A 27,221-nucleotide genomic window follows, 5' to 3' on the forward strand; every position below is an offset into this window, starting at 1 on the left:
GCTTAGTCATGTGTATATATTCCTTTATAATATAAATCTTTAGTTAGATGCAGTAGTGGGTTACAGATTTCCAATAGCATGCCTGGTGCCATCATACATAAGCAAAGGGTAAATTTTAATCCTTATGCTGCATCTTTTGCTTGAGTCATTTGTATGTACTGTACACCAAAATATGTGTGTAACAATGAGCTGGGGAAAGCATTCTTTAATTTTAGGGGAAAAAAAGGAGCCCAGAACACTTGATCCTGCTCCTTGTAAAGTGTACTACACAGTTTTCCCTGATTTCAGTTAAATGAGGTTAGGTTCATGTTGCATTAGTCTTGAAACATGGAATCTTTGTATTGGCTTTTACTTTTGAATTTTTTGAATTACTTTTGTACTTGTATTGATTTGTCAGGTCTTGGGGGGGGATGTTTTTTGTGGGTTTTTTTTCTGACATGGAGCATATAGTTTCTTATATTGTTCAGATCTCTTTTTGGAAAGATGGGATATGGTTAAGGGAACAGAGGAACATGAAGTTAGATAGCTGAATAGAATACTGACTAGCTAGATAGTAGCAAACCTTTGGCTGCAAGTACCAGTGTGCAATAGTTGAGGTAAATAAATTTACAGTAGAGCTTGCACACTTGGGCCTATATGCAATAAATTCGTAAATATTTACTTAAAATCTTACAGACCAAAGTATGTAGTAAAAGGATATGTTCTGCTGTACTTGTTTTCAAAAAATAAGTTGAGGCTAAATTAAATAAACCTTGAAAACATATCTAGTGGTTTAAAAGTAAAAAGTTTTAATAATATTTTAATTTTTAGGTTATTCCAATAAAACAATGTAATCACTGAACTTCTATTTACTTCTCTAAAGGCTAGCTACAAAGAAAGTCCATTTTTAATATCCCTGGGGTGATAAATACAGTATTATTCGTGGGATGCCTCTTTGGCAGATTGCATTGTGCAGAGGATTTAAAAGCTGTATGTAGCTGGCTGTGTAGCTCACTGGGTCTTCTACTCCTGATCCCTCATCAAACCTCTTTCAGCCTTTATTGTTCCTCTTAAGTTCTCACTTCCCACTGCTGTTCTTTAAAAGCCTTGTTTCCTGTCACTACCTCTAAGTTATACCTTTTTTAATTTATTTTTTTTCTTAAAAATTCTCACCACATGTACTCTTTTATTTTCAGACTAAGGAAATCTGCAGGTATTTAATTCCATCATTTATAGCACAGCCTTTGGAGATATAATGCATTTTAAATTAAACTGGAAAGTTAATAATGTGCAAAACCTGGCTTTTCCACATGTATGTTATTTTTTTCAAATACGGTTTAAAACTATGTAAACATTGTTGTGATGATCATGCTGCACAATACACTTTCTTTCTTAAGCTAGTTTCTAAACCACAAACAATTGGAAGTAATGAAGATGTGTAGGTAATCTTGGCTTTCTGCCTACTACTTTCTTTTTGTTGTAAAGTTTTTGTTGGGATTCCCTTATAGTTACAAAGAAGAGGTTGGCACTTAATTGAGGCAATAGTTAAAAAGTTACGTCTTTGTGTGACACTACTAGTCCTCTGATGTAGTGTGTTGTGTTCCATCAGTGTGCTATCAATGGAAGCATAACTTACTTGTCTCAGACACACACCACCCCCCACCCTCCCCCACCCCCGTTTTTAATAGATAGATTCAGACTGCATATATTAGTATAACAGGTTATTGCAGAAGTTTGGTTAATACCCACTTTAAGAAACTGTATGCATTTAAAATAGCATCTGCATTTGAAAGTGTTATCCTCCATGGCCATAATGCTCTGAAAATATAGTCATGATGATTATGATGATACAGTTTTCAAGTGACAATTTTGAAAGGGTAAAAAAAAAGTCTTTGGAAGCTGGTAGCGCAAATGGGAAATACCCACACAAGAAAGACCTATTCATATATAATATGGTTTCTAGAACTGAGTAGTGGAACTAGATCTAAATACCAGGAGAAGCCAAGCTGAATACTCCGCTCAGCCTTTCCATTTTCAAAAATAAGCAGTGCTTTGGATATTCCTATTTGATGTACTGTTCACATGAAGATGCCATTAATAGTTCATTGATCTTACTCTTACAGACACATGTGCAGCTATGGATGGAAAACCAATAAATATCCCCAATTAACGGTGGATGTGTAGTTTGTGTACTAACTTTTGTACAGCACTTCTTTTAGCCCTTTTTATTTGAAGTGCATGGTAAAAAAGGGGTAGGGCGGGTTTTCAAACATGCGGTTTAGTGACTTGGAAATAAATTCTAAACCAAAGGGAAATCTCAGAGAAAATTGCTTGCCTTTTCCTGTTGCTCATGTTCTTTACTGATTTGTGATGGTGAGACGTGACAAGAGAAACAGTCAAACTCTCAAAGGCCAAAAAGTTACAAGTCTTTGGGCTCTGATGGAGCTGTTGGGATTTTTGGTTGAAATGGTTGGTGTTTTCAGTGTAACTTGGAAAATCTTCAGATTCGTTCTACTTTGGAATTCTGTGTAATGTCTTACTAATCTTGTGAAAAATTACCTCTTTCAACCATCTATCTTTAATGTTGATGTGTTTGTTGACTTTTCTACCCTATTTCTTCATCCGTTCTCTCTGTATGTGTGTTTTAAACTTTTTGTTTCTTTTGATCATAGATCATGTCCTAATCCTGCAGAGAGTTTTTCACATTTAAGTAACTGAAGCCTTTCTCATCTAGGAACTCAAAGTTAAATACATGGAGAGGTGTTGGAACAATTAAGGTATCAGAACTAAAGTACTAAAGGGGCTGCAAGTTTCTGCCTTTCTGTGTTTACTGACAAGGAGCCAGTTTGTCCTTAAAAGGAGCTCTTTGGTAGATTTGTTTTGATACTATGTTAAGTACTAGACCTAATTAAACTGTTCAGTCACTTAGGGACAGAACTGTTCCAGCAAAAGTATTGTGGCTATTGGTCAGATTTCCCTGTATTGTTCAGCACAATAAGTAAAGAAGAATTCAAAGAGATGCTTTAGCTCTTTAAGCTGAAAAATTAAAACTACATGTTAGATAGTAAACAGTGATCCTTCTAATGTTACATGTGCATTGTTCTTTATTCTGTACTTTCCACCATTTATGATACAGGGGATATTTTGGAGAATTTAAGTGAAGAAATAGATACTTTGAATAAAGAATTGAGAGGCAGTGTCTCAAGTTACTTAATATATTTAATTTTTAAGTTACACTTTCAGATTCAGGAGAATGTTAAATTTATGACTTTGAGTGAGCCAAATTGTAATGGTGGAAATTTCACCATATAATACTGAAACATAACTTTTCCCTGAAGACAACACATGCTTTCAGGTATCTTGTTGGATTCACTACAGTGGGAGATTTTGAAGGCTATCAGGAATAACTGGAGCTCGTTCTGGTTCATTTATCTAACTACTAGATATGCTACAACTTCTAGGGTGGTGCAGTGTGAATTCTCTTCTACTGATTGTCAGCTTTGTCTCTGTTCTTTGCTCGGTTCGTATGCCAGTTCCCCTGGTAGTTCAGAACCTTTTTCTTTCCCTTTGTTTAGGTGAGTGTAAGGAGAACTTTTTTCATTGACTCCTTACCTCCTTAACCTTTGAGCATCTGCCTAATAACATTTGGCATTTGGCTGTCTCTGGGTTAACTCGGGAACAAATTCCAGTCTTGTTTTATGAGTTTAAATAATACCTGAATATGCGTGACCGTAACTTACCGATTTTGTGGTTCAAAATAATGCTTTGCTTTAGAACTGGTCCTCTCATTTTTAGGACAGAGGCTAAAACCTCAGACATTTTAATAGCAGTTAATACTTTATGCGTATGGCTAATATTGCTGTGGTGTGTTTTATGATCTGTGAAGCTGTTGGCTGCTGGCATGCATATCAGAGATAGTGCCTCACAATTCTTTGGTATATTTTTTCACATTTTATGCTTTTCCACCATCATTGGTGTCACTAAATATTTTGAGTATGGGGAAGAGGTGACAAACTCTCTTTTCCTTTGCATACATGGCTTCACTGAAATCATCAGGACCACTCATTGTGTTTCACACTGGAGTTTAACACATTGGGTTGTGTATTTTAACTGATGATAGGTAGTGCTCTTTGTTATGGTGTTATCTTTGCAAGTAAGTTCTTCAGTTAGTTTGCCAATGAAAATAGCTTTAAACTGAAATAACAGTTTTTATTCACATTTTCTGAGTGCATTTTGGAGGACAGATGGAGTTCAAGCTATGATAGAACTTACCGCTTGTAAACAAGCAGAACGAAGATATTCTCAGATTAAGAAGCCCTCCTGGTGTTCAATAGCTCCCTTGCATTAGTTGTCTCTGGGAAGTTTTTAATGAGTTGTGGTGACCATAAAGTTAATTAGCATTAATTGCTATAGGAAAGTGTCGACTACAGAAGTGGAAGAACATGCGGTTGTCATACCTTCATTGCTCTCTGGTTTCCTTCATGCCAATTCAGAGATGGAATAGTTTAACTGAATTAGTTAGTAATGACCAAAACAAAATAGTATTGATCAGCTAACTTTCAAATCCAGGAAATTGCATAAATTACTATACACAATAGTTCTACAGTATTTCTTTTAGGGCAAAATACCCTGAGTTAGAATTGACCCTTGTAATCAGGTGATACAAATTTTAATGTTGGTGAACTAAACTGTCACTTTCTTCGTGACACACTGATGTGATTTACTCCGATTAAATAAAGAGGGATATTAAGCTTGATGTTGGGTTTTTATAGGAAGGTAGAAGCAGAGCCTGGAAGCTGTTTTTTCAGAAGGAAAGGCAGTGAAGCCACTGGTGTATCTTTGCAGTAAAACTACTGGTTCCCTCTTGTTCCCTCACTTGTTGATACTGTGACTATAGTTGTGCATTCAGTTGAATCTGTACATAGTACTTAGCAACTCACTGAAAAGTGACTTTTTTTCCCCAAAGCTTCATATGTCATACCATGGCTAAGTCACTTTATAAGTGGTGTTTGTCAACAGAGAGTAAGTAGTTTGATCAATTGGATTTATATTACATTGCTCACAAGTTGGTGTTAAAGTATGTGTAGGCGAAGAGAGGAATTGAAGATCCTGGTGGTAAACTCTTTTCATTTTTATCAGCCTTTCCATTATTTTTTTATTTCATAAAGTCTTGCCAGTCAAGTGCAAAACCTGTCATCACTATTGTGCAGGCCTTTTGCATTTAGAATGATAAAGTTTCAAGCTTTTCTTGTGTAAGCAGTTACAGGATCATGCTGTAATTAAGAACATTTGAAACATTTTCACTTTTATTCTTAAAAGTGAGTTTTGTTCCCTCTTATTTTTTTAAGATTAAGATCGGTGTAGCCAAGAGAAATTGTGGAAGTTTTCCTGTTTCTGAATCCTGAAGTAGTTTTACATCCTTTTTTGTATCTTTTTCTAACAAGTTCCTGTAGTCCCCTTTCTTCCTTTCTTTTTTGCTACGGCTATCTTGTCTCCAGACCCTTCTTCTCTCTCTCCCCACCTGTCTTTCCTTTTCCACTCCCACTCCCTTTGCCTTTCCTCCCTTTCCCGCCTCCCTTTCCCTTTCCTCCCTTTCCCGCCTCCCTTTCCCTTTCCTCCCTTTCCCTTTCCTCCCTTTCCCTTTCCTCCCTTTCCCTTTCCTCCCTTTCCCTTTCCTCCCTTTCCTCCCTTTCCCTTTCCTCCCTTTCCCTTTCCTCCCTTTCCCGCCTCCCTTTCCTTTTCCCGCCTCCCTTTCCTTTTCCCGCCTCCCTTTCCTTTTCCCGCCTCCCTTTCCTTTTCCCGCCTCCCTTTCCTTTTCCCGCCTCCCTTTCCTTTTCCCGCCTCCCTTTCCTTTTCCCGCCTCCCTTTCCTTTTCCCGCCTCCCTTTCCCGCCTCCCTTTCCCGCCTCCCTTTCCCGCCTCCCTTTCCCGCCTCCCTTTCCCGCCTCCCTTTCCCGACTCCCTTTCCCGCCTCCCTTTCCCGACTCCCTTTCCCGACTCCCTTTCCCGACTCCCTTTCCCGACTCCCTTTCCCGACTCCCTTTCCCGCCTCCCTTTCCCGCCTCCCTTTCCCGACTCCCTTTCCCGACTCCCTTTCCCGACTCCCTTTCCCGACTCCCTTTCCCGACTCCCTTTCCCGACTCCCTTTCCCGACTCCCTTTCCCGACTCCCTTTCCCGACTCCCTTTCCCGACTCCCTTTCCCGACTCCCTTTCCCGACTCCCTTTCCCGACTCCCTTTCCCGACTCCCTTTCCCGACTCCCTTTCCCGACTCCCTTTCCCGACTCCCGACTCCCTTTTCTGCCCACCTTTTCTGTTCTCTTTTCCGCTCCCCCCTTTCCCTTTCCAGCCCCCTTCCTCCTTTTCCCTTACTCTTTCTCCCCCCTCCTTCTCTCTCTCTCCCCCTATATCTTCCCGCCACCTCCCCTTCTCTTTCTCTCTCTTTCACAAGAGACACAGGCGTAACACCAACATGCCTGGATCTTATGAAGGCTGCTTGAAAATGTGCAAGGTGAAGCTAGTGATCAAAGCAGGAGGAGCGCATGAGATGACAGTAGAAGCAGTAATGAGGTTCCAGATATTGGAGTATGGCTTGACTAAAGATGGGATAGGTTGTATGTGTCTGAAAGGGAGGATGCCACTTGGAGGTGATTGACCTTGTGGGGCTTCTGTAGTTTCCGTAAGGTTCACATAAGCACCCAATGTTTAGGAAAGAATATTGGTATCATAATACAAAAGCATGACTTAAGCTTTAGATTCTATTTCACATTCTTTCAGCATGTTGTGATTCATAACATGCTGCACCACTTAATGAGCATTAGGTAGTGGAGCACTAAAATGGTAACTTTTGGGTGCTTATCTGAACTAAACTTTGACCCTTCTCAAGCTCACCCATAATTATAGTCTAGTTTTAACTGTGTTGCCAGCAGTATTTCAGCAGTGAGGCTGAAAATACTCTAGGTTGATGCTTTTCAGGTCTGAATTGTAAATTACAATTCAAGCTAATTATTTTTATGCTCTATTTTGGCAAATGCTCATCAAGAGGTGCAGCATATTATAGATAAAATGTGCTGAAGTAACAAAATCCTAATTAACATTTTAAAATGATATGAAGAAAAAATGGAACTCCCAAATTACCATAGTTTAATATGCATTGTGAATGTATTTCACCATCTTTTTTTTTTTTTTTTTTAATATTATGGGCAAAACTGCTAACTTTTGTTGGAGGCTTTCATTAGTGTTGAGAACATTAAGAACAGCACAGCAATTTAGTCTTTGCTCATATTACTGAGTTTTGATTGTGCTGTATTGTTACCATTTATGATGATTATGACATGGGATGCTTAGATGTTACATAATTTGAAATGCCTATATGTAACTCTGCATGACAAAACAGAAGGAGGCTCCATCATTGATAACACTTAGGCAAAAGGAAGATAATTTGATTTGCTGTTTTTTTTCTCTAGATGGGTTCAGCTTTGTTTAATTTACTGCAAATACAAGCATCCGAATTCCAAACTGAAGTCATGGAGCCCTAAGATACACCGTTACAGGTTGTCATCTATCTTGTCTTGATCTTGTGAAAGGCCTCAGCTTCAGTTTATGTTTCCTGGATTTTTAAAACACTTTCCCATGTTTGCTTTAGAAATTAGTAGTTATTAAATCCACACATTTGGAGACTGACTTTGAGGTCACTGAATGATTTTCAGGTTATGCTTATTTCTCTTGGTTTCAGTAAATTATTCACCCAAATACAATGTTGGCAAAAAATATGTTAGCTTCATCCTCTGTCCGCCAATGAAAAAAAGCTACCCCTAAAGGGTCACCTTATGTTGATGGGTGGTTGTGGGTGGGTGGGTGTGCGTGCATGCATGTGTGGTTGTTAGTGTGTGAAAAAAACCAGTATACTTTCTACTAGTTACTTTATGCCTGACCTTTCCGGGGCAGTTCCTCATGTTTTTAAGACTGACTTATTAAAATCAGTTGCTTAAGAGATGTTACAGATAGAATGGTGGTAGTAAGGAAATAGCTCAAATCAGTAGATATGAAACTAAGGTAGTACCAGCTGTAGGGCTGAGCTGGAGAACAGAAAGCTTTATGCACCTTGGTCAGAGTTTCTCTGTTAACTTTATAAAATCAGCTGAAAATAAAGACGACATAGCCATAGTAGTACCTGGTATAATTCCATTTTCATTTAATGAAATAACAGCACAGATGGAATTTCCATTTCGTTTTAGGTATCTTATTTGTTTTCAAATTAATGTTCATGGTATTTTTAACTTCAAGTACAGGGTAATCGAGAATGTACTTCAGATTTTACTCTTTCTTTCAAATGCAAAACAGCAAGGGACGATAAACAGCTTCTTAAATAAGTGTGGCTAGATGTAAGAGAAATTGTAAAAATACTTTAATTTATAGTTTTTAATATGAATTACTTCTACAAATTAATAGACTGTGTTATTTTAGTTAATAAATCCTCTGTTTTTTGCATAGTTTCTGTAAGGAAATATTCTGTTGATTTTGGTATATTGTATGTCTCAAACGGAACTCCTTTCTGATTTAAACAGAGTTTTTTTCTCAAATATTAATAGTGTGATACAGCCCACAGTCATTTCATTTTGTCAGAAACTTTCATTTTGTCATTAGGGATTTACTTAAGCAAACTTCTGCTGAAATTAAGGTCTGAATAAAAACTAGCAGACTGTGTGGGTAATAATATCTGGTTTTGATGCAGTGCTTTCTATTCTATCTCCCAAAGCAATTTAGGAAGAAGGGAAATATTTTTCACATTTTGTGGAGTAGGGAGGTGAGCTAACATGCTTACAATCACCCTGCAAACAGATGAATGGCTAAAATAGTTTTGGAGTGCTGTATCTATTAATTCACACAGTTCAGCTGATTATTTGTTTGAAATTAAGGTGTCTGGGTGATGCTAGTTCAGTGAATTTAGAGGAGTCTAGTGCCATGAAGAAGCTGGAGTACAGAGAAAGAATCCTATCAGAAAGGAATTGTTAAATACTCTCATTTGTGAATATGTTAGCCTGACAATGAAATACATGTTTCAATTATTATTTCCCATATATGTTAATATATAGATGGCATGCTTGTGTAGGCGTATCAGAAGTGAAATTCTGCATGTAAACTCTGGAGCACAAACCAGAACTCTGGATTCAAACTGCCTTGAAATGTAGTTGTTTTTAAATTCCAGACTGTTATCCAGATCTGATTTTTTGCATTTGCCTATATTAGAATGGTTGAAATCTTTGTTTCTTCATGGTAATTGAATTTTTGGCTTTTCAGAACATTGAACGAAACTTCAGTGACAACACAGCTGCTAATTTAAGCATTTGAACTTGATCAGATGCCAAATAAACATAAGGTCACAAGTAGAAGTGTCACTGTCTGACGCTTATAATTTGACAATGTAAACCACACATGAAACACGAGCAAGTTAAAAAATTACACTAATTTTGCTCGACAAAATGAAAGTAATAAATGGAAAAGTAAATAAGGCAGAATTATGACAGCAGCACCTCATACTGTGAAATTAGTAATCTAGACTTTTTCAAGAATCTTTGTGATGTGCTTTTTGTTCTTTCCCTCCTTGATGTTTTAAATCGTGTGTTTATTCGCAATTGTGTATCTTAGTCTGAAAATTTTCTCAGCTGAGTTGCAAAAGCAAGTGTTTTATTCAGAGGTTTAAGTAAATAAAACTGTTTGCATTTCTTCAAAGAATAATTCTAATCTGAAAAGCAAGAGTTCTGTGTTGTAAGTGGGTATTCTTTTACAAGCAGCAGTATTTCTCCTAAACAGAGACTCAGCAATTCCCTTAAGCTTTCACAGAGCCACCCACCAAACAGGACAAAATAGTTTAGGCCTGATAGTCACAAATTGGATGGAAACTGCAGAAACCATCATTACTTATTCCTTATAATGTCAAACCATTCTAATATGGTATATTTTTAATGGATTTTAAAAAGATGCTTTGCTTGTACCAATAATGAAACTTAATACAGTGTATTAATAGGCCTGCAAGAACAGCACCAGCTGATTTTAAACTTGGAAAATAATTTTGCATTATTTGAGAAAAGCTTGTACTGCAGCTGCTAGTGAATAATGTATAAATAAATCCATTTGTATATGGATTGTATATATGGATTTTGCAAGAAACTTGAATCTTAGCATTAAATTTAACAGTTGTTCCTGTCGATATGTATAAATAAGATAGCCTAGACACTAGGTACTCATTCATTTCCTCAGAGAAACAATGAACTTCGGGGTGGGCCCACATATTAACTTTAATTTACTTACACTGTCTTTTCCTTTTTGCTCTTTGTGCCAAGGTTCAGCCACAGAATCTCTGCAAGGGTTAATTCTAAGATATGATTTCAAGCAGCAGTTAGATAAAGCAAAATAATAATAACTATATGATAATTTTAAAGATCTGAGTATCTTGCAAATTTTAAAAAATACTTAGAAAATATATACAAGCAGGTGGTGAACTCTTGCACAGACACTCTTAAGTAACACAAGAAAGATTATCATGTAAGTAATTTACTGTAGAAGCAAACCACTTTTGCTTCCATTCTGCATGCATACCTGAATCCAAGTGCAACTGAAGCAAGTATGAAGATTTCCAGTGTGCAGCCAACTTTGGATCATGCCTGCATTATGAATTTCAACCTTAGATAGTTTTAACAATGAATCTCCCATGTCAGCAGAACTGGCTTAATTTAAATGTGCAAAACCAAACAACAAAATATGGTAGGAAAAAAGATTATTTGAAAACCTGTATTTGCTTAACAATGACAACACAGGGAAACAGGTTAGGCTAAATCATATATGAAATACCACCCACAAATCTAAAAAGCCTAAAGGAAATATTTTAGTACATACCTCAGTTAGCACTAGATATGCATGTACTTTTTCAGCGAGTGTTACAGAAGAGAAGTGCAAGTAATCTGAGCTCAGAAATTTGGCTTTAACTAAAGGAAACAAAAATAATTGTTGCTGGTTTATATTTCAAAATCAATAGTGTCCTTTTACCATGCAATTCTGAGGCAGATAATGACAGTAATGGAGATACTACAGAGCATCTGAAGACTGCTTTTATAGCAACACTAAAAGAAATTTATCCCAGTATTAGCACTAATCAAGAAAAAGCATCTAAAAACATGACTTGCATGGCAGGTGTGAAAAACGCATTCTTGTAGCCTACAGTTTGGTGCTTCCAGAAATATATTTTTTTGGCAGAATATTCTTGGGTAAAATGTGGTGACTCTGAATTGGCTCCAGAATATTTCACAGCCGTGTATAGATTTATCTCTGCAGCCTACTTCTTAATAGTCTCTGTTCAAAACAAATTTGTGTATACGTGGGTGTATGAGGACTGAAAGCAATTTTAGGCTTTTATTCTCATCAACTTGCTTCTGCCTTCTTTCCTAGGAAGTGTGTAGAGAGCTCTGGTGCCTCAGCAAAAGTAACCGTTGTGTTACCAACAGCATTCCAGCAGCTGAAGGTACTCTTTGCCAAACAGGGAGCATTGAAAAGGGGGTAAGTACAAATAATTTATTGTTTGAAGAAGCAATTTATTGTTTAAAGACTACAGGAAGAGAGAACAAGAAAATTAAAGTACTTAGAAGCAACATAAGACTTCAAAAAAAGAGATATTTCTGAATATGTTTGCATCTTAATTGGAGGTATCCTACAGAATTATTTCACAATTATTTTATATATATAATTTAATAAAACATTTGTGCCTTCTATAAAAATCTATAGCCTGGATCAAAAAAACCCAAAACTGTTGTGTACACTCTGCATATTTTTTGAGTAATTTTTGTAAAAACTCTTTAGTTTAATGTTTATTAAATTATATAGCACTCTTCCATAGAGGACTGTTATAACTTTAGGTCTGGCATGGACTTTGAAAATGTGTAACATAAATCTAGAGCCTGAATTCTTTCATTTTGTTAGAAGATTTTTTTTTTTAAAAAAAATCCTTCAGGTACAAGCTGAATCATAAAAACATAAAGAAAAAATGTTGCCTTAATAAAAGAGTTTTCTAAAAGCCATATTTCCCAGTGACCTTTCTGTTCTGCCTGTGGATTATTCTTATAATATTCAGTTATACTTGCATAACTGTTTAGCTTTAAAGGATTTTGCCGTGCAGTCTGATAAACTTTTCTACCTAACAGAAAAATACAGAAAGTGAATGCTGCAATAGATAAGTCTAGTGCTACTGTATGTGGCTGAACATGTGTGTTCTGATTTTAAAACAGTGTCTGTATAGCAGTGGTCTCAGACAAAGTTCTGAAACTTAGTTTTAGATTAAGAATAGTAAAAGAGCATTTCTCAATTACAAGGCAAGATCTATTCAGGTCTTAAAGAGGATAGAAATTTTTTCAAAACTATGAAGTTGCAAGACAGGTACTGGGGAAAAAGTGAATTCTAGATGCCTTTTTTCCCCCCCAAATAATATATTTTATGTTCGTACAAAGTGAAGAGACCTTATTATATTAAACAATATCTAGTATCTGTTCAAAAGTTGCTGCATCTGTTCATAAAATTTACTGCTCCAAATTGAATTTTTTCCTAACAGTGATTGCTGACATCTATTCTCATTCTGACTTTTGCCATGCTAGCTAGGCTAATTTCAACAAAGATTACACTGCATTTTGACTTTCAGTCTGATGTTTAAACAGAAAGAATGAAAGCTTTTGGGCAGCTGTCACAGTTTATTAATGCTTGTTGACGGCTTCATTCAGGGCTCATGACCTAGCATCATTCTGATGGCTTTTCCATGCTGAGTTTGGAAATATTGGTAAACCATGTTAAATAAATTCATTGAAGAAGGGGTCATTTTAAAAAAAATAGAGTGCTTAGAGTTAGCCAATGAAAATAGAGACCTTCGCATTCTACCAAAAATGTTACCTTTTATTAGAGTAACAGTAAATGTTAGAAGCTCTACTCTTAAATCAACAGTCTAGGTTTATTTTGGAACCACCGCTCCTTGTCAATGACAAGGAGCAATTTACCTCAATTTATATTTTTTAAACCATGGGACTACGGTGAACAAGTTGAGATGCTTTAAGACAATGTTGCTGTGTCCACTTGCCAGAGGCTTTAATTGGTTTGCTGTCTACAAAGCGTCTTTTTCCAGTCATCAGTATCTTGTTCTATCATTAGGTTTTAGAGGGAAATGAGAGAATCTGTACTGTTTTACAAAGGTAAACTGTTCATGCCTGTTAACAGCAGAGAGCTGTATCTGTAAACTGCAGCTTCAAAGGTTCCTGTAAATTATTAGTTCCTGATAGCAAAAAACCAGAAAACACGAGCTCTTTCCAAACATGTCGTTCTCTTTACCACATGCTAAGGAGAATATAATAGGTTACAATTCTATAACACTTTATTATTATTACGATTATTATTACTACTACTACTACTACTACAACTACTACTACTACATTTATATTGCAGTCACGCCTAAAGGCCACAACCAAATTAGGCCCTGTTTTGCTGGGCTCTGTCCAAATATGTAATAAATTACATTCCCTGCTCTAAAGGCCTAACAAGATCTCAGAGTATTTAATCATATTTGGAGGGTCAATTTCTGCATTTAGTTACACTAATGTAAATTCAGTGTAGCTATTAACTCAAAGCAAAATTTGGTGCAATGCGCATTAGCATCTTATTGGCAGTGTTGGGAGGGTTTTCTGTAATTAAATTGGCCTAACACTCTATTATAAAACCTTCTTTCAGTTGCTTATATAAACCTGCCAAACTTTTAACTCTTTGGGTTGAAATTTTCCACAGTAGATGTCTGTCTACGCCTGAGGGTTGTTAGAGTGTTTTCCATAAAAGTTACTCAGCTGTTTTCTGCATACAGGGAAAGAGAATAGAGTGGTTTCTTGCTACTGATGGAACTTGTACATCTGTTCTGTTTTGAAGCTTTAATATGTTCATGCTTTGGTGAAGGGTTTTACGTTTCGGCTGGGTTCAAAAAGGTACACTTTTTACTAATTTATAATAATAATTTTAAATATACATGAAGTTTCTCTCTGGTATGCCCAGAGATGTGTTCGTGAAGGTAGACTAACTGACAGGTTTTTGAAAGGACTCTGATGCATATAAAATAATAAGACAAAACTTATAGGAATGTTTATTCTGTCTTTGAATTTAAAGTAATTAAAAAAGTACCCTTTTCTAACTTCATTGTTTAGATCCATGCTAGGGATGTAAATGTGGGGCAGATGTGCAAATAGTAGAAAGAGTGTGCTGAAAGGACAGTTTAAATAGCTATATTGTGTGATGATTTAAGTTATTACTGGAAATTAAGATAAGGTAAATTTAAATTATTTTTGGACATGCAGTTTTCTTGCAAAACAATTGTAGAAGCAGTGATTGAAAATCCATTGTTAAAATTGAACTAATCTTTTCCCATCCTTACAAAAGATGCAATCATTTTTCCTCAATATTGGAGCACTTCCCTTGTGAGTTTTATAAAAGCATACTATTGTAAATCTTAGTTCTGTTAAACAGCCAACACTTACATAAGTGATCTCAAATGTGCTGTAATACTGTGGTTTATTTTATTGTTAATGATCTTTATAAGAAAAATTTGAGACTGCTTACATTATTCACAGTTTTTTGTACATTTATACATAAACAAATGCATCGCCACTGTCTTTCTAGTTGAATTAAGTGAAAATTATTTATCTTATTTATCGGTGTTAGAGAAGAATTAACATTTCAGTTCTAAACCTTTCATGAAGGATTGTTCTTTTAATATAGCTGTCACCTTCTCTTGTTTCTTCATATACTGTTTACTCAATAGCCCTTGTGTTATCATAGTAGATGATGTTGCTGTAATTTGTGGAGGAAGCATATCTCTGTAGTCCCATTAGAAAAAAATAAAGATTTTGGTCATTCTGAATTACTCTGACAGAGATCCTATGCATCACTGACTTCTGGTATAAGATAAAATTTCACTAAAAAATTAAGAGGAGACACCGAAGTGAGCAGTATGTCCTCAAATTTAAATTCACTAGAGGAGAATTTTAACGAATTTTTACAGGGGACTATGTGAATGTTGAAGACAATGTTTGCATGACAGAGTAAATTCAGAGTACAGGGATTTTACACAGCTTTGGAAAAGAAAGCAGGTAAAATGCACCTGCCTATGGTATACAGTTGTGATAGTATAGAACTAGGATGGTTTGCGTATTCTGTTTTACACATATGATATTCTTGTGCATTTAACTTGTAACTCTGTCTTTCCTTTCTTAACTTTGATTTTGACGTTTGTAATATATATAGTGTATTTTCAATTAAACTATTGGCATACATTTTTACTGTTAGAAACATTTTAATTTTTAGTTTTTGACTTCAGCATTAGTTAACTGTTCATGTACTTGTGTTGCATCTTCAATAGAATGCTGCAAGGAGATTATTGTCTTTAGTTAATAAAATCATTATTATTTATCACTATAATGAGAAGAAAATGAGAACATTTTAATTCCTCATGTGTAACTCACAAAAACACTTAATTCTCCATTGTAATTGCACTATTAGAGGCATTGCAAAACACTGTGCCATGTGGATATATCTGTACTACCTAAAAATGTGAGTTCACTATACAGATGATGTTATGTGTTACGCAGACAGTCAGTGATAGTCTGGATTTTAAGAGAATCTCCATATAAAGGTTTTGTTCCTCTGATGGATGCCTACTCGTTGGCATAAACCACCGCTTTGTAAATTCAGAACTTTGAGAGGGATAAACCTTCCTTTCCCCAGTACAACTCCACGGGAAACACGTGTCTGGGTTCTTTTTTGTCTGAAGAAGGTTGCAGTGAGTTGACCCCATTCAGCGGCAGGGCCCCCATGCAGCTGCTCACTCACTGCCTCTCCAGGGAGGGGGGAGAGAATCAGAAGGGCAAAAGGGAGAAGAACTCATGGGCCGAGTTAGACAGTCTAGTAAGTGAAAGGAAAACAAAGAAAAAACCAGCAAGATATCAAAGGCAATGACACACTGCCTCCCACCAGCAGACAGTTGCCCAGCCAATCTCCAAGCAGTGGCTACTTTGGAAACACCCCCACCCCAGGTTTTACTGCTGAGCATGATGTTACAGAGTATGGAATATCCCTTTGGTCAGTTGGGGTCAGCTGTCCCTCCTCCTGCCCACCCACAGCCTGCTCACTTGGGTGGCAGGTTGAGAAACTGAGAAAGCCTTGGTGGTGTACAAGCTGTTCAGCCTTAGCTAAAACATCAGTGTTTTAGCTGGTCACAATCCTAAAATGCAGCACCTCATGGGCTGCTAGGAGGAGAACTCTGACCTGGCCAGACTTTGGTAGAAAAGGCAATGCATTTTGAACTTGAGATTTAAAATAGTCTGGTTTATCTATTCTGTAGATACATTAATGCTTATTTTTTGTTTCTTTAACTGGATGAGGCTTATAAACAGAAATGTGCTGGATTATGACAGCTGTGTTTTAAAACAGGTACAGCATATACAGAGAAAAAACAGGTCATGGAGGATCAAAATGTTTTGAGAGAAGAAACTGGAATGAATGTGGCTAGAAAAATAGTGCTAGAGGCTTCACTTATTAATGTGGAAATAAAAAGGGAATAATGTAATAAGGAAATATATTGGATGCTAGCATATGTGTGTGTGTGCAAAAGTGTGTTGTATCTAGGCACATTTACGGATGATAAGCTACACATTTTAATATTGGTCATAGAATCATAGAGTGGCTTGGGTTGGAAGGGACCTTAAAAATCACCTAGTTCCAACCCCACTACCATGGGCAGGTACATCTTCTGCTAGACCCCATTTTAATGTACATTCCTGAGAGGTACACGCTTAGACTCTGACATGTTTTACAGTCTATAAGTACTTTTTATTAAAAATTATATTTCTAATAAAAAAATAAGGGTTTTTTTTAAATTTTCTTTAACACTGTATAATCCATGCTCATATTGAACTCCTGTTAATTCTTTGTTTGGTTTTTTTTTTCTCAGTAATGACTGAAGGTTAAATTCTCTTTTCAGTTGCTTTCAGAAAAATCTAGAGGAATTCAGGTCATTATGAACGGCTATATTTATTTGTTTATGTATGTCCTACATCACTGGGACTGAGGCTTTAGGTGAGCCTTAGGACTCAGGAGAAGAGAAAACATGGCTTTGCTGCCTATTGGTATGAAGTCAACTTTATGTTCACTTAGGGGTGGACAGGGATATGTCTGTCTGTCCATGTCTTCTGTCTCTTAAGCCTATAAAAGGCACTAAAGGGTTATTTAACTGAGCTACTCCAAATTCTCAGTGATGCAGTAGACACCAGAATGTGGATCAAACTGTGGGCTCCAGTATTATTTCTGAAGGGTTTAAAAAAGGTTTCTGGCTCGGGAAATTACAAACTTACTTTAACAATTAGCCATTTGTGCAAGATGTCTGTAATTTTGTATGTTCCAAAGTAACAGTAACTTTCTGTCCCTGAACGAGTGGCCAGTCACTATTGTATAATGCTTTTCGGTACCATGTCTAATGCTTTGGCACTACTTTTATTATGTCTGTAGTGTTAGTATAAATGAAGTACTGCAACAAATTCTTCCTCCATTGTAACTTTGTCCAGATTTTCTTCTTCAAAACCTGACGGAGTACTTAAAAATACCATTGTGGGGATTTTTCATTTTGCATAATGAAGTCCCTACATGAATCCTAAGTGGAGGGTGTTTTTCTAAACTAATCTTAGAAATTAATCTTAGTGTTTAAAACAATGTAAGCAACTTGCAGTTCCTTTAACGTGAAACATTAGGGAGGATATATGAAGAAAAAAGAAAATCTTTATTTTTAGCTTGCTTTTAACTTCTGGTGTGTGTTAGGGACCTATAATTCAGGACTTAGTGAAGACAATTAACAAATCACACACACCCTCACCAATGTCTAAACATGGCTAGAAAAAGTAAAATATTAGTCTCGTTATCTGTACGGGGAATACTAATGCCTATAATTGGTCATTGTCTGACCCTTATATTTTTCTGTCCTGATAACTGTCAGCCTGGAAGCTAATTTTGTGTTTTTTTGTGAAATCTTTCAGTGGTGTTATCAGGGAGAGTGCGTACCTTTTGGCACTTGGCCCCAGAGCATAGATGGGGGTTGGGGTCCGTGGTCAATATGGGGAGAGTGCAGCAGGACCTGCGGGGGAGGAGTCTCCTCGTCTATAAGACACTGTGACAGTCCAGCGTAAGTAGCTAAAGTAAGCCGGAGCCAATAAAAAGACACATATGGAAATTATTCAAACCCGTAGTTTATGTTATCTGTAAAAATGTTTTGCTAGTTTGCCAACATTTTTCTTCAAAATAGCAGACAGAAAAACTTAAACAGGAGAAGTTCACTAGACGTACTTCTAACATTTTAATGTATCTTGTACAAGGTAAGATAGCTGGATTTATATTTAGCAGTAACTATAATGGATTTCCTTCTGTAATTTGCTGTTCGTGCAAAATATATTTAAATTATGCCTTAGGTTCTTTTCTTAAGACATGTAAGATATTAAGTCCTCTAATGCTTGTCTATGATATAAAATAACTATTGCCAGTTAATTAGTAAAATCCAACACAATATTTCCAAGCTCTTACATACAACTGCTTACGTATAAACCATAGTATATTATGTGGCATACAATACATTTATATGCTGTCATGTCCAACACTCAGCTGTACTTTCCAACTGACTCCTAAAACAATTCAGCATCTTCTCTCCTTGCCACTACTCCCTGTTGGTCCATCTACTCTCTTTCAAGATGGGCCAACTTCTCCACTACAGCTTGATCAGTTGTGTGTATCTGTACTGGTCTTGTCACCTGTCTGCTTTCCAGTGTCCTGAGCACTGTTCAGAGAAGGTCTGTCAGGTAAGCGCTCCTTTCTCTGTCACTAGCGCTTCATAGATGAGGAATATTTGCTTATTTCTGTTCCCATTCTTTGCTAAATGAATCACTGCTTTTCTCTGTTGCTGCTTGCCATGGTCTGGATACCTCATCACAGCTATAGGTCATTGCAGAAGGATAGTTTTATTACTTCATACTTTGTTCTTATCATGTCCTGTAATCACTGTTTCCATCACAACTATTAGTTCTTAAGACCACTTTTTCTTGAAAACGTTAAGCTTTTTTCTTCTTTTAATGAAATTCCATTTTGTGGCTTTTGTCATTTTCTTATCTTCTCCTCTCTGTAGACTTAGGTTCTTTACCTGCCAGGCTGTACATCAGCTTCCACTGTGCTCTGCAGGACAGACACCATAATGTCACATTACTACTGCTTAAGGTGGTCTGTTCATCTCCTGTCATTAACAATAACGTATCAAATCTGGCAAACAGCACAACTTACTGAATGGCTTAAAAGGCAAAAGTTATCCATATGCATCGATAACATGTCAGGTTGTGTTACTGAGAGAATAATGCATTAATTATTTTTTTCAGAGCAGTAGGTAAAAATGCTAGTGAAATGTTTGTTTGGAGAGTAAGTGATTCTTTAAGGTTTTTTAACTACTGTCAATGTGTATATGGGTTGGTATGCTGAAAAGTGCTTACATATTAAATGCTTGACAGTACAGCCAGTAAATGCATTTGGGGGGGCATGTCTTCATTAAGAAGAAAAATCCTTTTGGTTCAAGGGCAATGTTGCCTGGTTAAATATCTGTAATGTGGAAAATAATACTAATTTTCTTTTTAGTTAATTTTTTCATTTCTTTATTATAAAAATTAAACAAACATCAAGTGTTTTTCCTTTCTGCTTTCAGTTTATGAGCCAAATAGCTGATGTCTGATTAATCTTCCATTTAAGTCAATGTTAATTCATTATTTGACCTCTGTTGGAAGATAGATAATGCTTTTGAAGAGTTTGGGAATTTAAGAGCCAGTGTCTTATTCACACTAATAGAAACCTGCTTACTCTGGAGTTTCCTCAGATTTAATACTGCTTAATTCAAATCAGAATCGGATTCTTGAGCTAAAAAATGCAGTCTTCGCTGGCTCCAGTATTTAGCGGGCAGTATTTCTTCATTTTGTTATATTTTCAAGTGTAACATGAGAAGATTAAAAAAAGAAATATCACATACGTTGTTTACACAATTCTCATTCTAGTTTTACAGAGCAAGCAAATAATTAAAAACAATGGCTTTTTATTATGTTCAAAATACAATGAAATTGTGTTGCTTGAAATGTATGCAAACTAGATTAATACTAGATGAGTGACAATTTTTAAGTGCCCACTATTGTTTTGTATCTGATCTAATTCAAGTCAATGCTGTAATTTGTATTAAATTAAATATTTTAAAATCTCACCTTAAAGCTCCCATGTACTTTTATTTATATAATGTATATGTCCTGAAGTATTTGATTAGTAATGCATTAGTATCGCTTATGAACTTGTGTTTTGACTAATACATATACTAACACATAAAATATGTTTTTCCAGGCCTTCAGGTGGAGGCAAATATTGTCTTGGAGAAAGGAAGCGGTATCGCTCCTGTAATACCGATGTAAGTAAATTTTGTTCCACTGTAAAATTTTAATCAACTTGTCTGGTTTTCATTTTAGCAGAGTGGGTGCATTTTTTCTCCCAGTTCAGAAAACTGTGCATTCTGCATTTTATAGGTGAACAGTCCTTTAGTGCACATCTATGTTTTAGGCACTCATATGTGTTCTGCTAAATGTTAGGATCCCTGTCTCAGTGTGATGCCCAGCTGGCGCCTTCACATTAAGGCCTGGAGTGAGTTCAACTTGAGCATCTATGTTAAAGGTGAACAAGGGGCATTCCAGATCAGAGCAAAAGTCTGTCTAGCCCAGTGTCTCATCTCCCAGTAGCGGCCAATAGGGAAAAATTACAAACTCTTATAATGCCTAGGCATGACTTTTTCATGGATATACTGTATGACTTTCCAGAAGCTGGGTGTCTGAAGATTTCTTGAGCTCCATATCATATCTATACTTCATTAAGTGCCACATATGGGATTATCCTCTATGAATCCACATTTAAATGCTCTTACTCTTTTCTTATACCTTCATTACTTCAAGTGCTAATGTGTTACACAATCCTCTTACACATGCTATGAAAATGTGTTTCTTTTGGTGTGTTTTAAACCTGCTGTTTTGCCATTAGGTATCTGTTGGTTCTTGTATTACCAGAATGATCATGCAGTTTTACTTTAGAACTGTACCCATCAAATAATGAACTACCACTGAGGGGATGGGACAGACTATAAATGTGTAAAATCAAATCATGAACCTAAATTACAAATTCAAGTAAGTTAAAAACGGAACCAGAAAAAAGTCAACACCAATAATTTCACTAGTAATTTTACCAGTTAATAGAGCTACAAGCATAAATAGGCTGTCATATTATTTTAGCTTCCAATATTTCTTAATTTTCTTCTTAATTCAAGAAGGTTCATAACAGTGGGAGAATCTGTACCTAAAGGTGTTGATTTACCTGTTTATCTTTTGATGTATTTCAGGAAAAAATTCAAGGGTTAATATGCAGATTCCTAAAAAAAACCCAAAAAAACCCAAAAAAACCCAACCACAACATTGTTTTTATGATGATTACTAATTATCATAAGTATTAGTTCTGCAAATTTCTCCATGGAGGCTATTCTCATTATTAGGCAGTATTACAAATTTCCAAATTATAAATTATGTTCTTACTACTAATCACAGCTGCTCTGTTCACACAGTCAAGAAATGTGTTAGGCCTTCTGGCCACTGTTGTAAGAGCAGCTGAAGCTAAGCTGCTTGTCCAGTAGGAGCTGTAAAACTTTTCCAGTCATACAAGCTTCCAAATTGCAGTGGACCATTCTGAAACTTTGACAGTCTTACTTTTTTCTGTAGACGTGTATTTTTGTGCTTGGCTGTCTTTATGCAGTTTTCATTTGAGTGGATCCAGCTTCTCAGATGATCCACTGTAATTAATTCACCTTTCTCTTTATTTTCCCTCCAATGGTCTTTTTTTAATTTGAAGAGTTCATAAGCACGGAATGATTTCATAGTTCCAAATCACAAAGGAAAATGTTGAGTGACATTGAGTGTGTTTCTTATTCTTAGAATTGATAGGAAATCCACCTTTTAATTCACCAAGTAATTGATGATTCCTCACTGAAACCTGTCTGTTGAAATCTGTCAGTAAATTCTTAATAAATTTAATGTATGTTTTACAGAGCTATTACAGGTTCGTTTCTGTTGGTTTTTTTTTTAATCAGGATGTTGTGTACTAGTTAAGTGCCTTACCAAAACCTTGGCATATTCCATTATCTTTTTAATTTAACTAGGAATTCTAAAAAGTTTTAGTTGATAGAACCTATTCTTATACAAAATACTGATTTGTATTATTATTTATCTTTCTTTTAAACCTGTATCAGTCAAGTCTCTGCAAACTTTTCTGTTTATTTGGTCTTTGATATCAGGCAAATTATAACCTAGCATATTCTGTTTATCCTTTTCAAATAATGACCTTTTTGCGTTAGTACTGTTCCAGTTTGATCACACAGTCTTAAGATTTCTTACAAAATTCACATTGGCACACAGGAGCCCTCCTCCATTTACTCTTTTGAGGACTTCTGTGAGGTAATTGTCCAGGCATTTTTATTTAAAATGTTTATCTTCAGTAGATATTATTTAGCTTCTGCCATGCTAACTAGTATACAAGGAGGTTTGCATAATATGTAATCCTGCTTCCTCACAAATAAACAACAATTTTTTAATGCTTTATTATTAACAGTCATACCTTAGCTACTTAGTGATACCATTGAAATGCTGGTAGGATATGTTCTGTTATTGTCAGACACTTTTCAGACAGTTTTATTCTTAGCTGGTTTTGCTTCCCTTTTTCTTTCTTTGTTTATTACTGAGAGGAGGCCTGCAGGGTCACAGAAGGAACCTCTGTGAGATATCTGAGGTGGCCATTCAGGCTATTCCATGGCTTAAGGGCAAAATCAATTGTTATTAAACCATTCTTAAGTGATGGTTAAGAAGCTGATCTGTTTTGAAATACCTCCCATCCAAGGATTCTACCATATCCTTACAGTCAGGACGGTTTTCGTAAAACACAGCGTATGTTTGCTGATCCTTTAAGACCCTCACTTACTCCTTCACCAGCAGGGAGACAGCTGATAATATTCTTTCTGTGGGAGCCTTTCCTGTGTTTGCAGCCTACTATCATGTCTTAGCCTTCTTTACACTAGACAGTCTCTGTGTTCAAAGCCTTTGGGATCCCAGTAGTACACATCTTGAAGCGTGGTGCCCAAACCTCTGCACAGGATTCTAGCTGAGGCCTGTCAGAGGTAAGTATAACTTTGAACATAGTCTGTCATCTTAGTGGTGGGATTCCATTTATTTCGGTATTGTGTTCATTTTTATTACAAGGAGTGACTATATGTAATTAGTCTGTGTTGATCCATAATGTCCAAATCCCTTTCTTAAGGGCTGCTGTTTAGGAATTGTTTCCTTAGTTTCTGCTTGGACGGTTGATTGTTCCTACTCAAGTGTAGTAATTTGCATCCATTCCTTTATTTCAAACCGCTGCTCCAATTTATCAAAATCTTTTGAAATTATAGTCTTTGATTCTGAAGTGTTCATTCCCTTCCTATACTCTGATTTTAATAATTTAAACAACATAGTGGAAAGGAAACTTAACATTTTGTTGTCTAGGTCTTAAAAACAAATCTTGAACAATTGCAGACTTCGGCCAGGCAATTTGGAAATGCCCTTCTTACACCACGATGGTGAATCATTTTTTTAGCGTGTTTTTTTGGGGATGGTTTTCCATTGCATAAACATATTGGTAATTACAGAAGTTTAAATTTACTACTTTAATGGTTTTGATGGTTGGATTCTATTTCTTTTATAGTAATATTTAGGGCTCTACATAAGTAAGACCTGCTGAGATTAGTAGATTTTGTTTCAAGATTTATGATACTCCTTAGTGCTTGAAATTTTTAATGGATTTTTTGTTTGATTTATGTAAGCATTAAGAGCATGCAAATCTTGCAAATCTGTCATTGTTTTGATGAATAAATATGTTGTTTGTACATCTTTTCTGTTGAAGTTTATTTTGCAGTGTCAACATTCATCGTCCATCTGTAATTTTCAAAGTAGCACTCCCTAAAGCTCCTACTATTCATAAACAAACAACAAAAAAAGATTAATATATTTTTTACTTCATTTTTCTTTCAAAGATGAGTTCATTCTGTTGTCCTTTCTTTTGATCACTTTAATTCTTTGGAAACAGCACACACACTCCTACTAAGCATATTTCTCATCAAGCACTTCCAAAGCCATATATGACTTCTTAATTCAAAAGGCATCTGCTAAACGTTGAGATCAGCAGAAAAGAACATTACCTAATGAGTTCTGGAAACAAAAGGGATTGTAGAAAGAACACAGTCATCAGAAACTTATTTTCTACCACAACCCACACTATCTCTAACAAAAATATAAGTATTTTTCCAACAAAAATATGTTTAATTTAAAAAAAAAAATACAAAATGCTAATAGAATTGCTAGACACATAATTACTCAGTTAAAGTAACTCATCTGATTTAAAATGTGTAGGATGTGATGCATGATTTAATACAAATCTAAAACTGTAAAAGCCTCCTAATTTTTTACATACAGTAAAAAACATATTTTGCTTACAAGTTCTGTGAATGGTTTATCTACATAAAAGCATGAGTGTATACATACCATTTAAAGAATCTTGTTCTTCAGACTTTTCTCTTAGTAGAATGTAGGCAAATGTTTTTTGTTGGTTCCTTCCACTGTGCGTACATTCATAGGTATTGTTCGTTGCTTTTGTAATTCTAATATTTTCAAGACTATTTTTTCTAACATGCATTCATGTGTGGAGCTGTATCTTTGAACAGTCCGAGTTTTAACTGTCACCCTTCTGGCCATGTTTCTCATCTTCTGTGAGGTGTAGCATAGCCCTTTGTTAATAGGAGACACAGTGAGTTCAATTACTGAAGTCTGCCTGACTTTAAGCTCCAAGATAAAACAGATTTCTGTGAGATAAGATGTTTGGTATCATGTCAATGTTGGTTCAATGATTCGTTAACACTCTTTAGACAATTTATTTTTGCTTCAGTCTTAAATTTTTTTGTTTTCATTTAAGTCAATGCTTTTTTTTCACTCAAATTTAATTATTTCATTATTTTCTTCTCAGGACCTTTAGGCATGATTTTAAATTCTTGTACATTTGTTAGATTCCTACCTCATGATTTGCAGTCTTTTAAAAGAGCATTTGGAAACACAAGCAGCCTGTTGCTTGGCAAGAATTATCCATGTACTATAACTGCATGAAAAAAGAGAAATAGATTACCCAGTAAAGAGAAGCAGTTACTGCACATTTACCTTGGGAAGAGAGTAAATACACAAAGATACAGTGCAAAAAGCTGACATTTTGTAAATGCATATTGTAGTTTACCTTGCAGTAATAGTTTTGCATTTCTATACCTATAGTTTTCAGACTTATAGGACACCAAGTTGGAAGGGACTTCAGTGATCATCTGGGCCCATCTTTCTTGGCCAAAGCATGTTCTAGACAAGATGGCTTAGCACCCTCTCCAGCTGAATCTTAAAAGTGTCCAATCTTAGGGAATCCATCACTTCCCCAAGGAGATTATTGCAATGATTGTTCTCATGGTAAAAATTTTTCCTCTGGTGCCCAATCGGAATCTCCCCAGGAGTAACTTGTACCCATTACCTCTTGTCTTTTCTATGTGACTCCTTGTAAGGAGGTAGTCTCCATCTTCTTGGTCACAAGGTCTCCCCTAAGCCATATCTTCTGAAGGCTGAACGAGCCCAGTTCTCCCAGCTTTTTCTCCTACAGCAGGCTTCTCTGTGCTTTGATCAGCTTTGTGGCCCTTCTCTAGATCCTGTCCAACCTGTCTGCATCTTTTCTTATGTAGCAGGGACCAAAACTGAATTCAGTATTCCAGGTGTGGCCTGACAAGTGCCGAATGCAATAACGACTTACTTATCTCTGCTGGTGATGCCCTTGTTGATGCAACCCCAGCATCCTGCTGGCTTTCTTTGCTGCAGCAGCACACTGTTTGCTCTTACTGAGCTTGTTGTGTACCAGGACCCCTAGGTCCCTTTCCACAAAACGGCTCCCCAGATGAGTTGATGTCAGCTTTGTGCTGCACTCCTAGATTATGTTTTCCCAGGTGCAAAACCTTACATTTGCCTTTGTTGAACTTCATTAGGTTCATGTCTTCCAGCCTGTGAAGGTCTTCCTGCAGGGTGGCTCTCGCTTCTGAAGTGTCCACCTCCCCACTCAGTTTGGTATCATCAGCAGACTTCAGGGTACGCTTGACCTCATCATCCAGATCACTTAGGAAGATACTAAACATTGTTGGACCCAATATCGATCCCTGGCCACCCCACTTGACAGGTTGACAGTTTTATAAAGAGCCTTTTACCACACTGTGCATGTGGCCTGTCAGCCAACTGCCCATCCACCACGCAGACCACTTGTCTAGACGGTAACACCTCAGTTTCTGTAGGAGAAGGCTGTGGGAAACCTATCAAAAGCGTTGGAGAAGTCTTGGTAGTCAATGTCCACAGCTCACCCCATATCAACTGAGCAGGTTACTTTATTGTAGAAGATGGTCACATTTGTCAAGCATGATTTTGAGTGCATTACTTGAGGTCATAGTTTTACTTTCATTCAGGTATTTATGAGATAGTAAACAAGGTATGAAAATTATGTGGCAACAACAACAAATTTTTAAGTTGCGTTTTGTGCTTCAGATCACAGAATGTTCAGGTTTCAGGCTGTCATTTGGTAACGGCAGTCTTGAGAAGGACTGCCTGAAAACTTTACTGATTCCACCTGAAAGCTGGATTCAGACTAATGATTTGGTCAAAGAGCAAGACCCTGAGATAAGGGTATTCACTGAGAGGACTTAGCCACTAAAATGGAAACCTACTTTATTGCAAAGATCACCAAATCTGCCTCTGGATTGATGGATTTGCATTTTTAGAGCCAAAGACACCACATTATGTAAAAGCTTTGATATCATAGAATATATTAGTTTGTGAAATTTATTTAACATAACTTACAGTGTAGGAAACCAGGATTTAATCTGCAGGACTACCAAAACCAGAAAAAATATCAAAAAAGCAGGAATGCTGTGTGAAAGGGGCTTTGCTTCCACAGTTCCTTTAGCTGCTCCCAGGTATTCCCAGCTTTG

General features: G+C 36.4%; 1 protein-coding gene across 1 annotated transcript in view; it reads left to right on the forward strand.

Annotated features, from left to right (window-relative positions):
* ADAMTS6 (ADAM metallopeptidase with thrombospondin type 1 motif 6) overlaps nt 1-27,221 on the forward strand; it is a 158,658-nt gene that overhangs the window by 84,530 nt on the left and 46,907 nt on the right. Inside the window, exons 12-14 of the mRNA XM_040580586.1 lie at nt 11,423-11,530; nt 18,073-18,218; nt 20,450-20,513. Of these exons, the coding sequence (XP_040436520.1) occupies nt 11,423-11,530; nt 18,073-18,218; nt 20,450-20,513 (318 nt within the window). The remainder of the gene's footprint in view (nt 1-11,422; nt 11,531-18,072; nt 18,219-20,449; nt 20,514-27,221) is intronic.

The sequence above is a fragment of the Falco naumanni genome, chromosome Z (genome assembly GCF_017639655.2).
Source record: "Falco naumanni isolate bFalNau1 chromosome Z, bFalNau1.pat, whole genome shotgun sequence".
NCBI lineage: Eukaryota > Metazoa > Chordata > Aves > Falconiformes > Falconidae > Falco > Falco naumanni.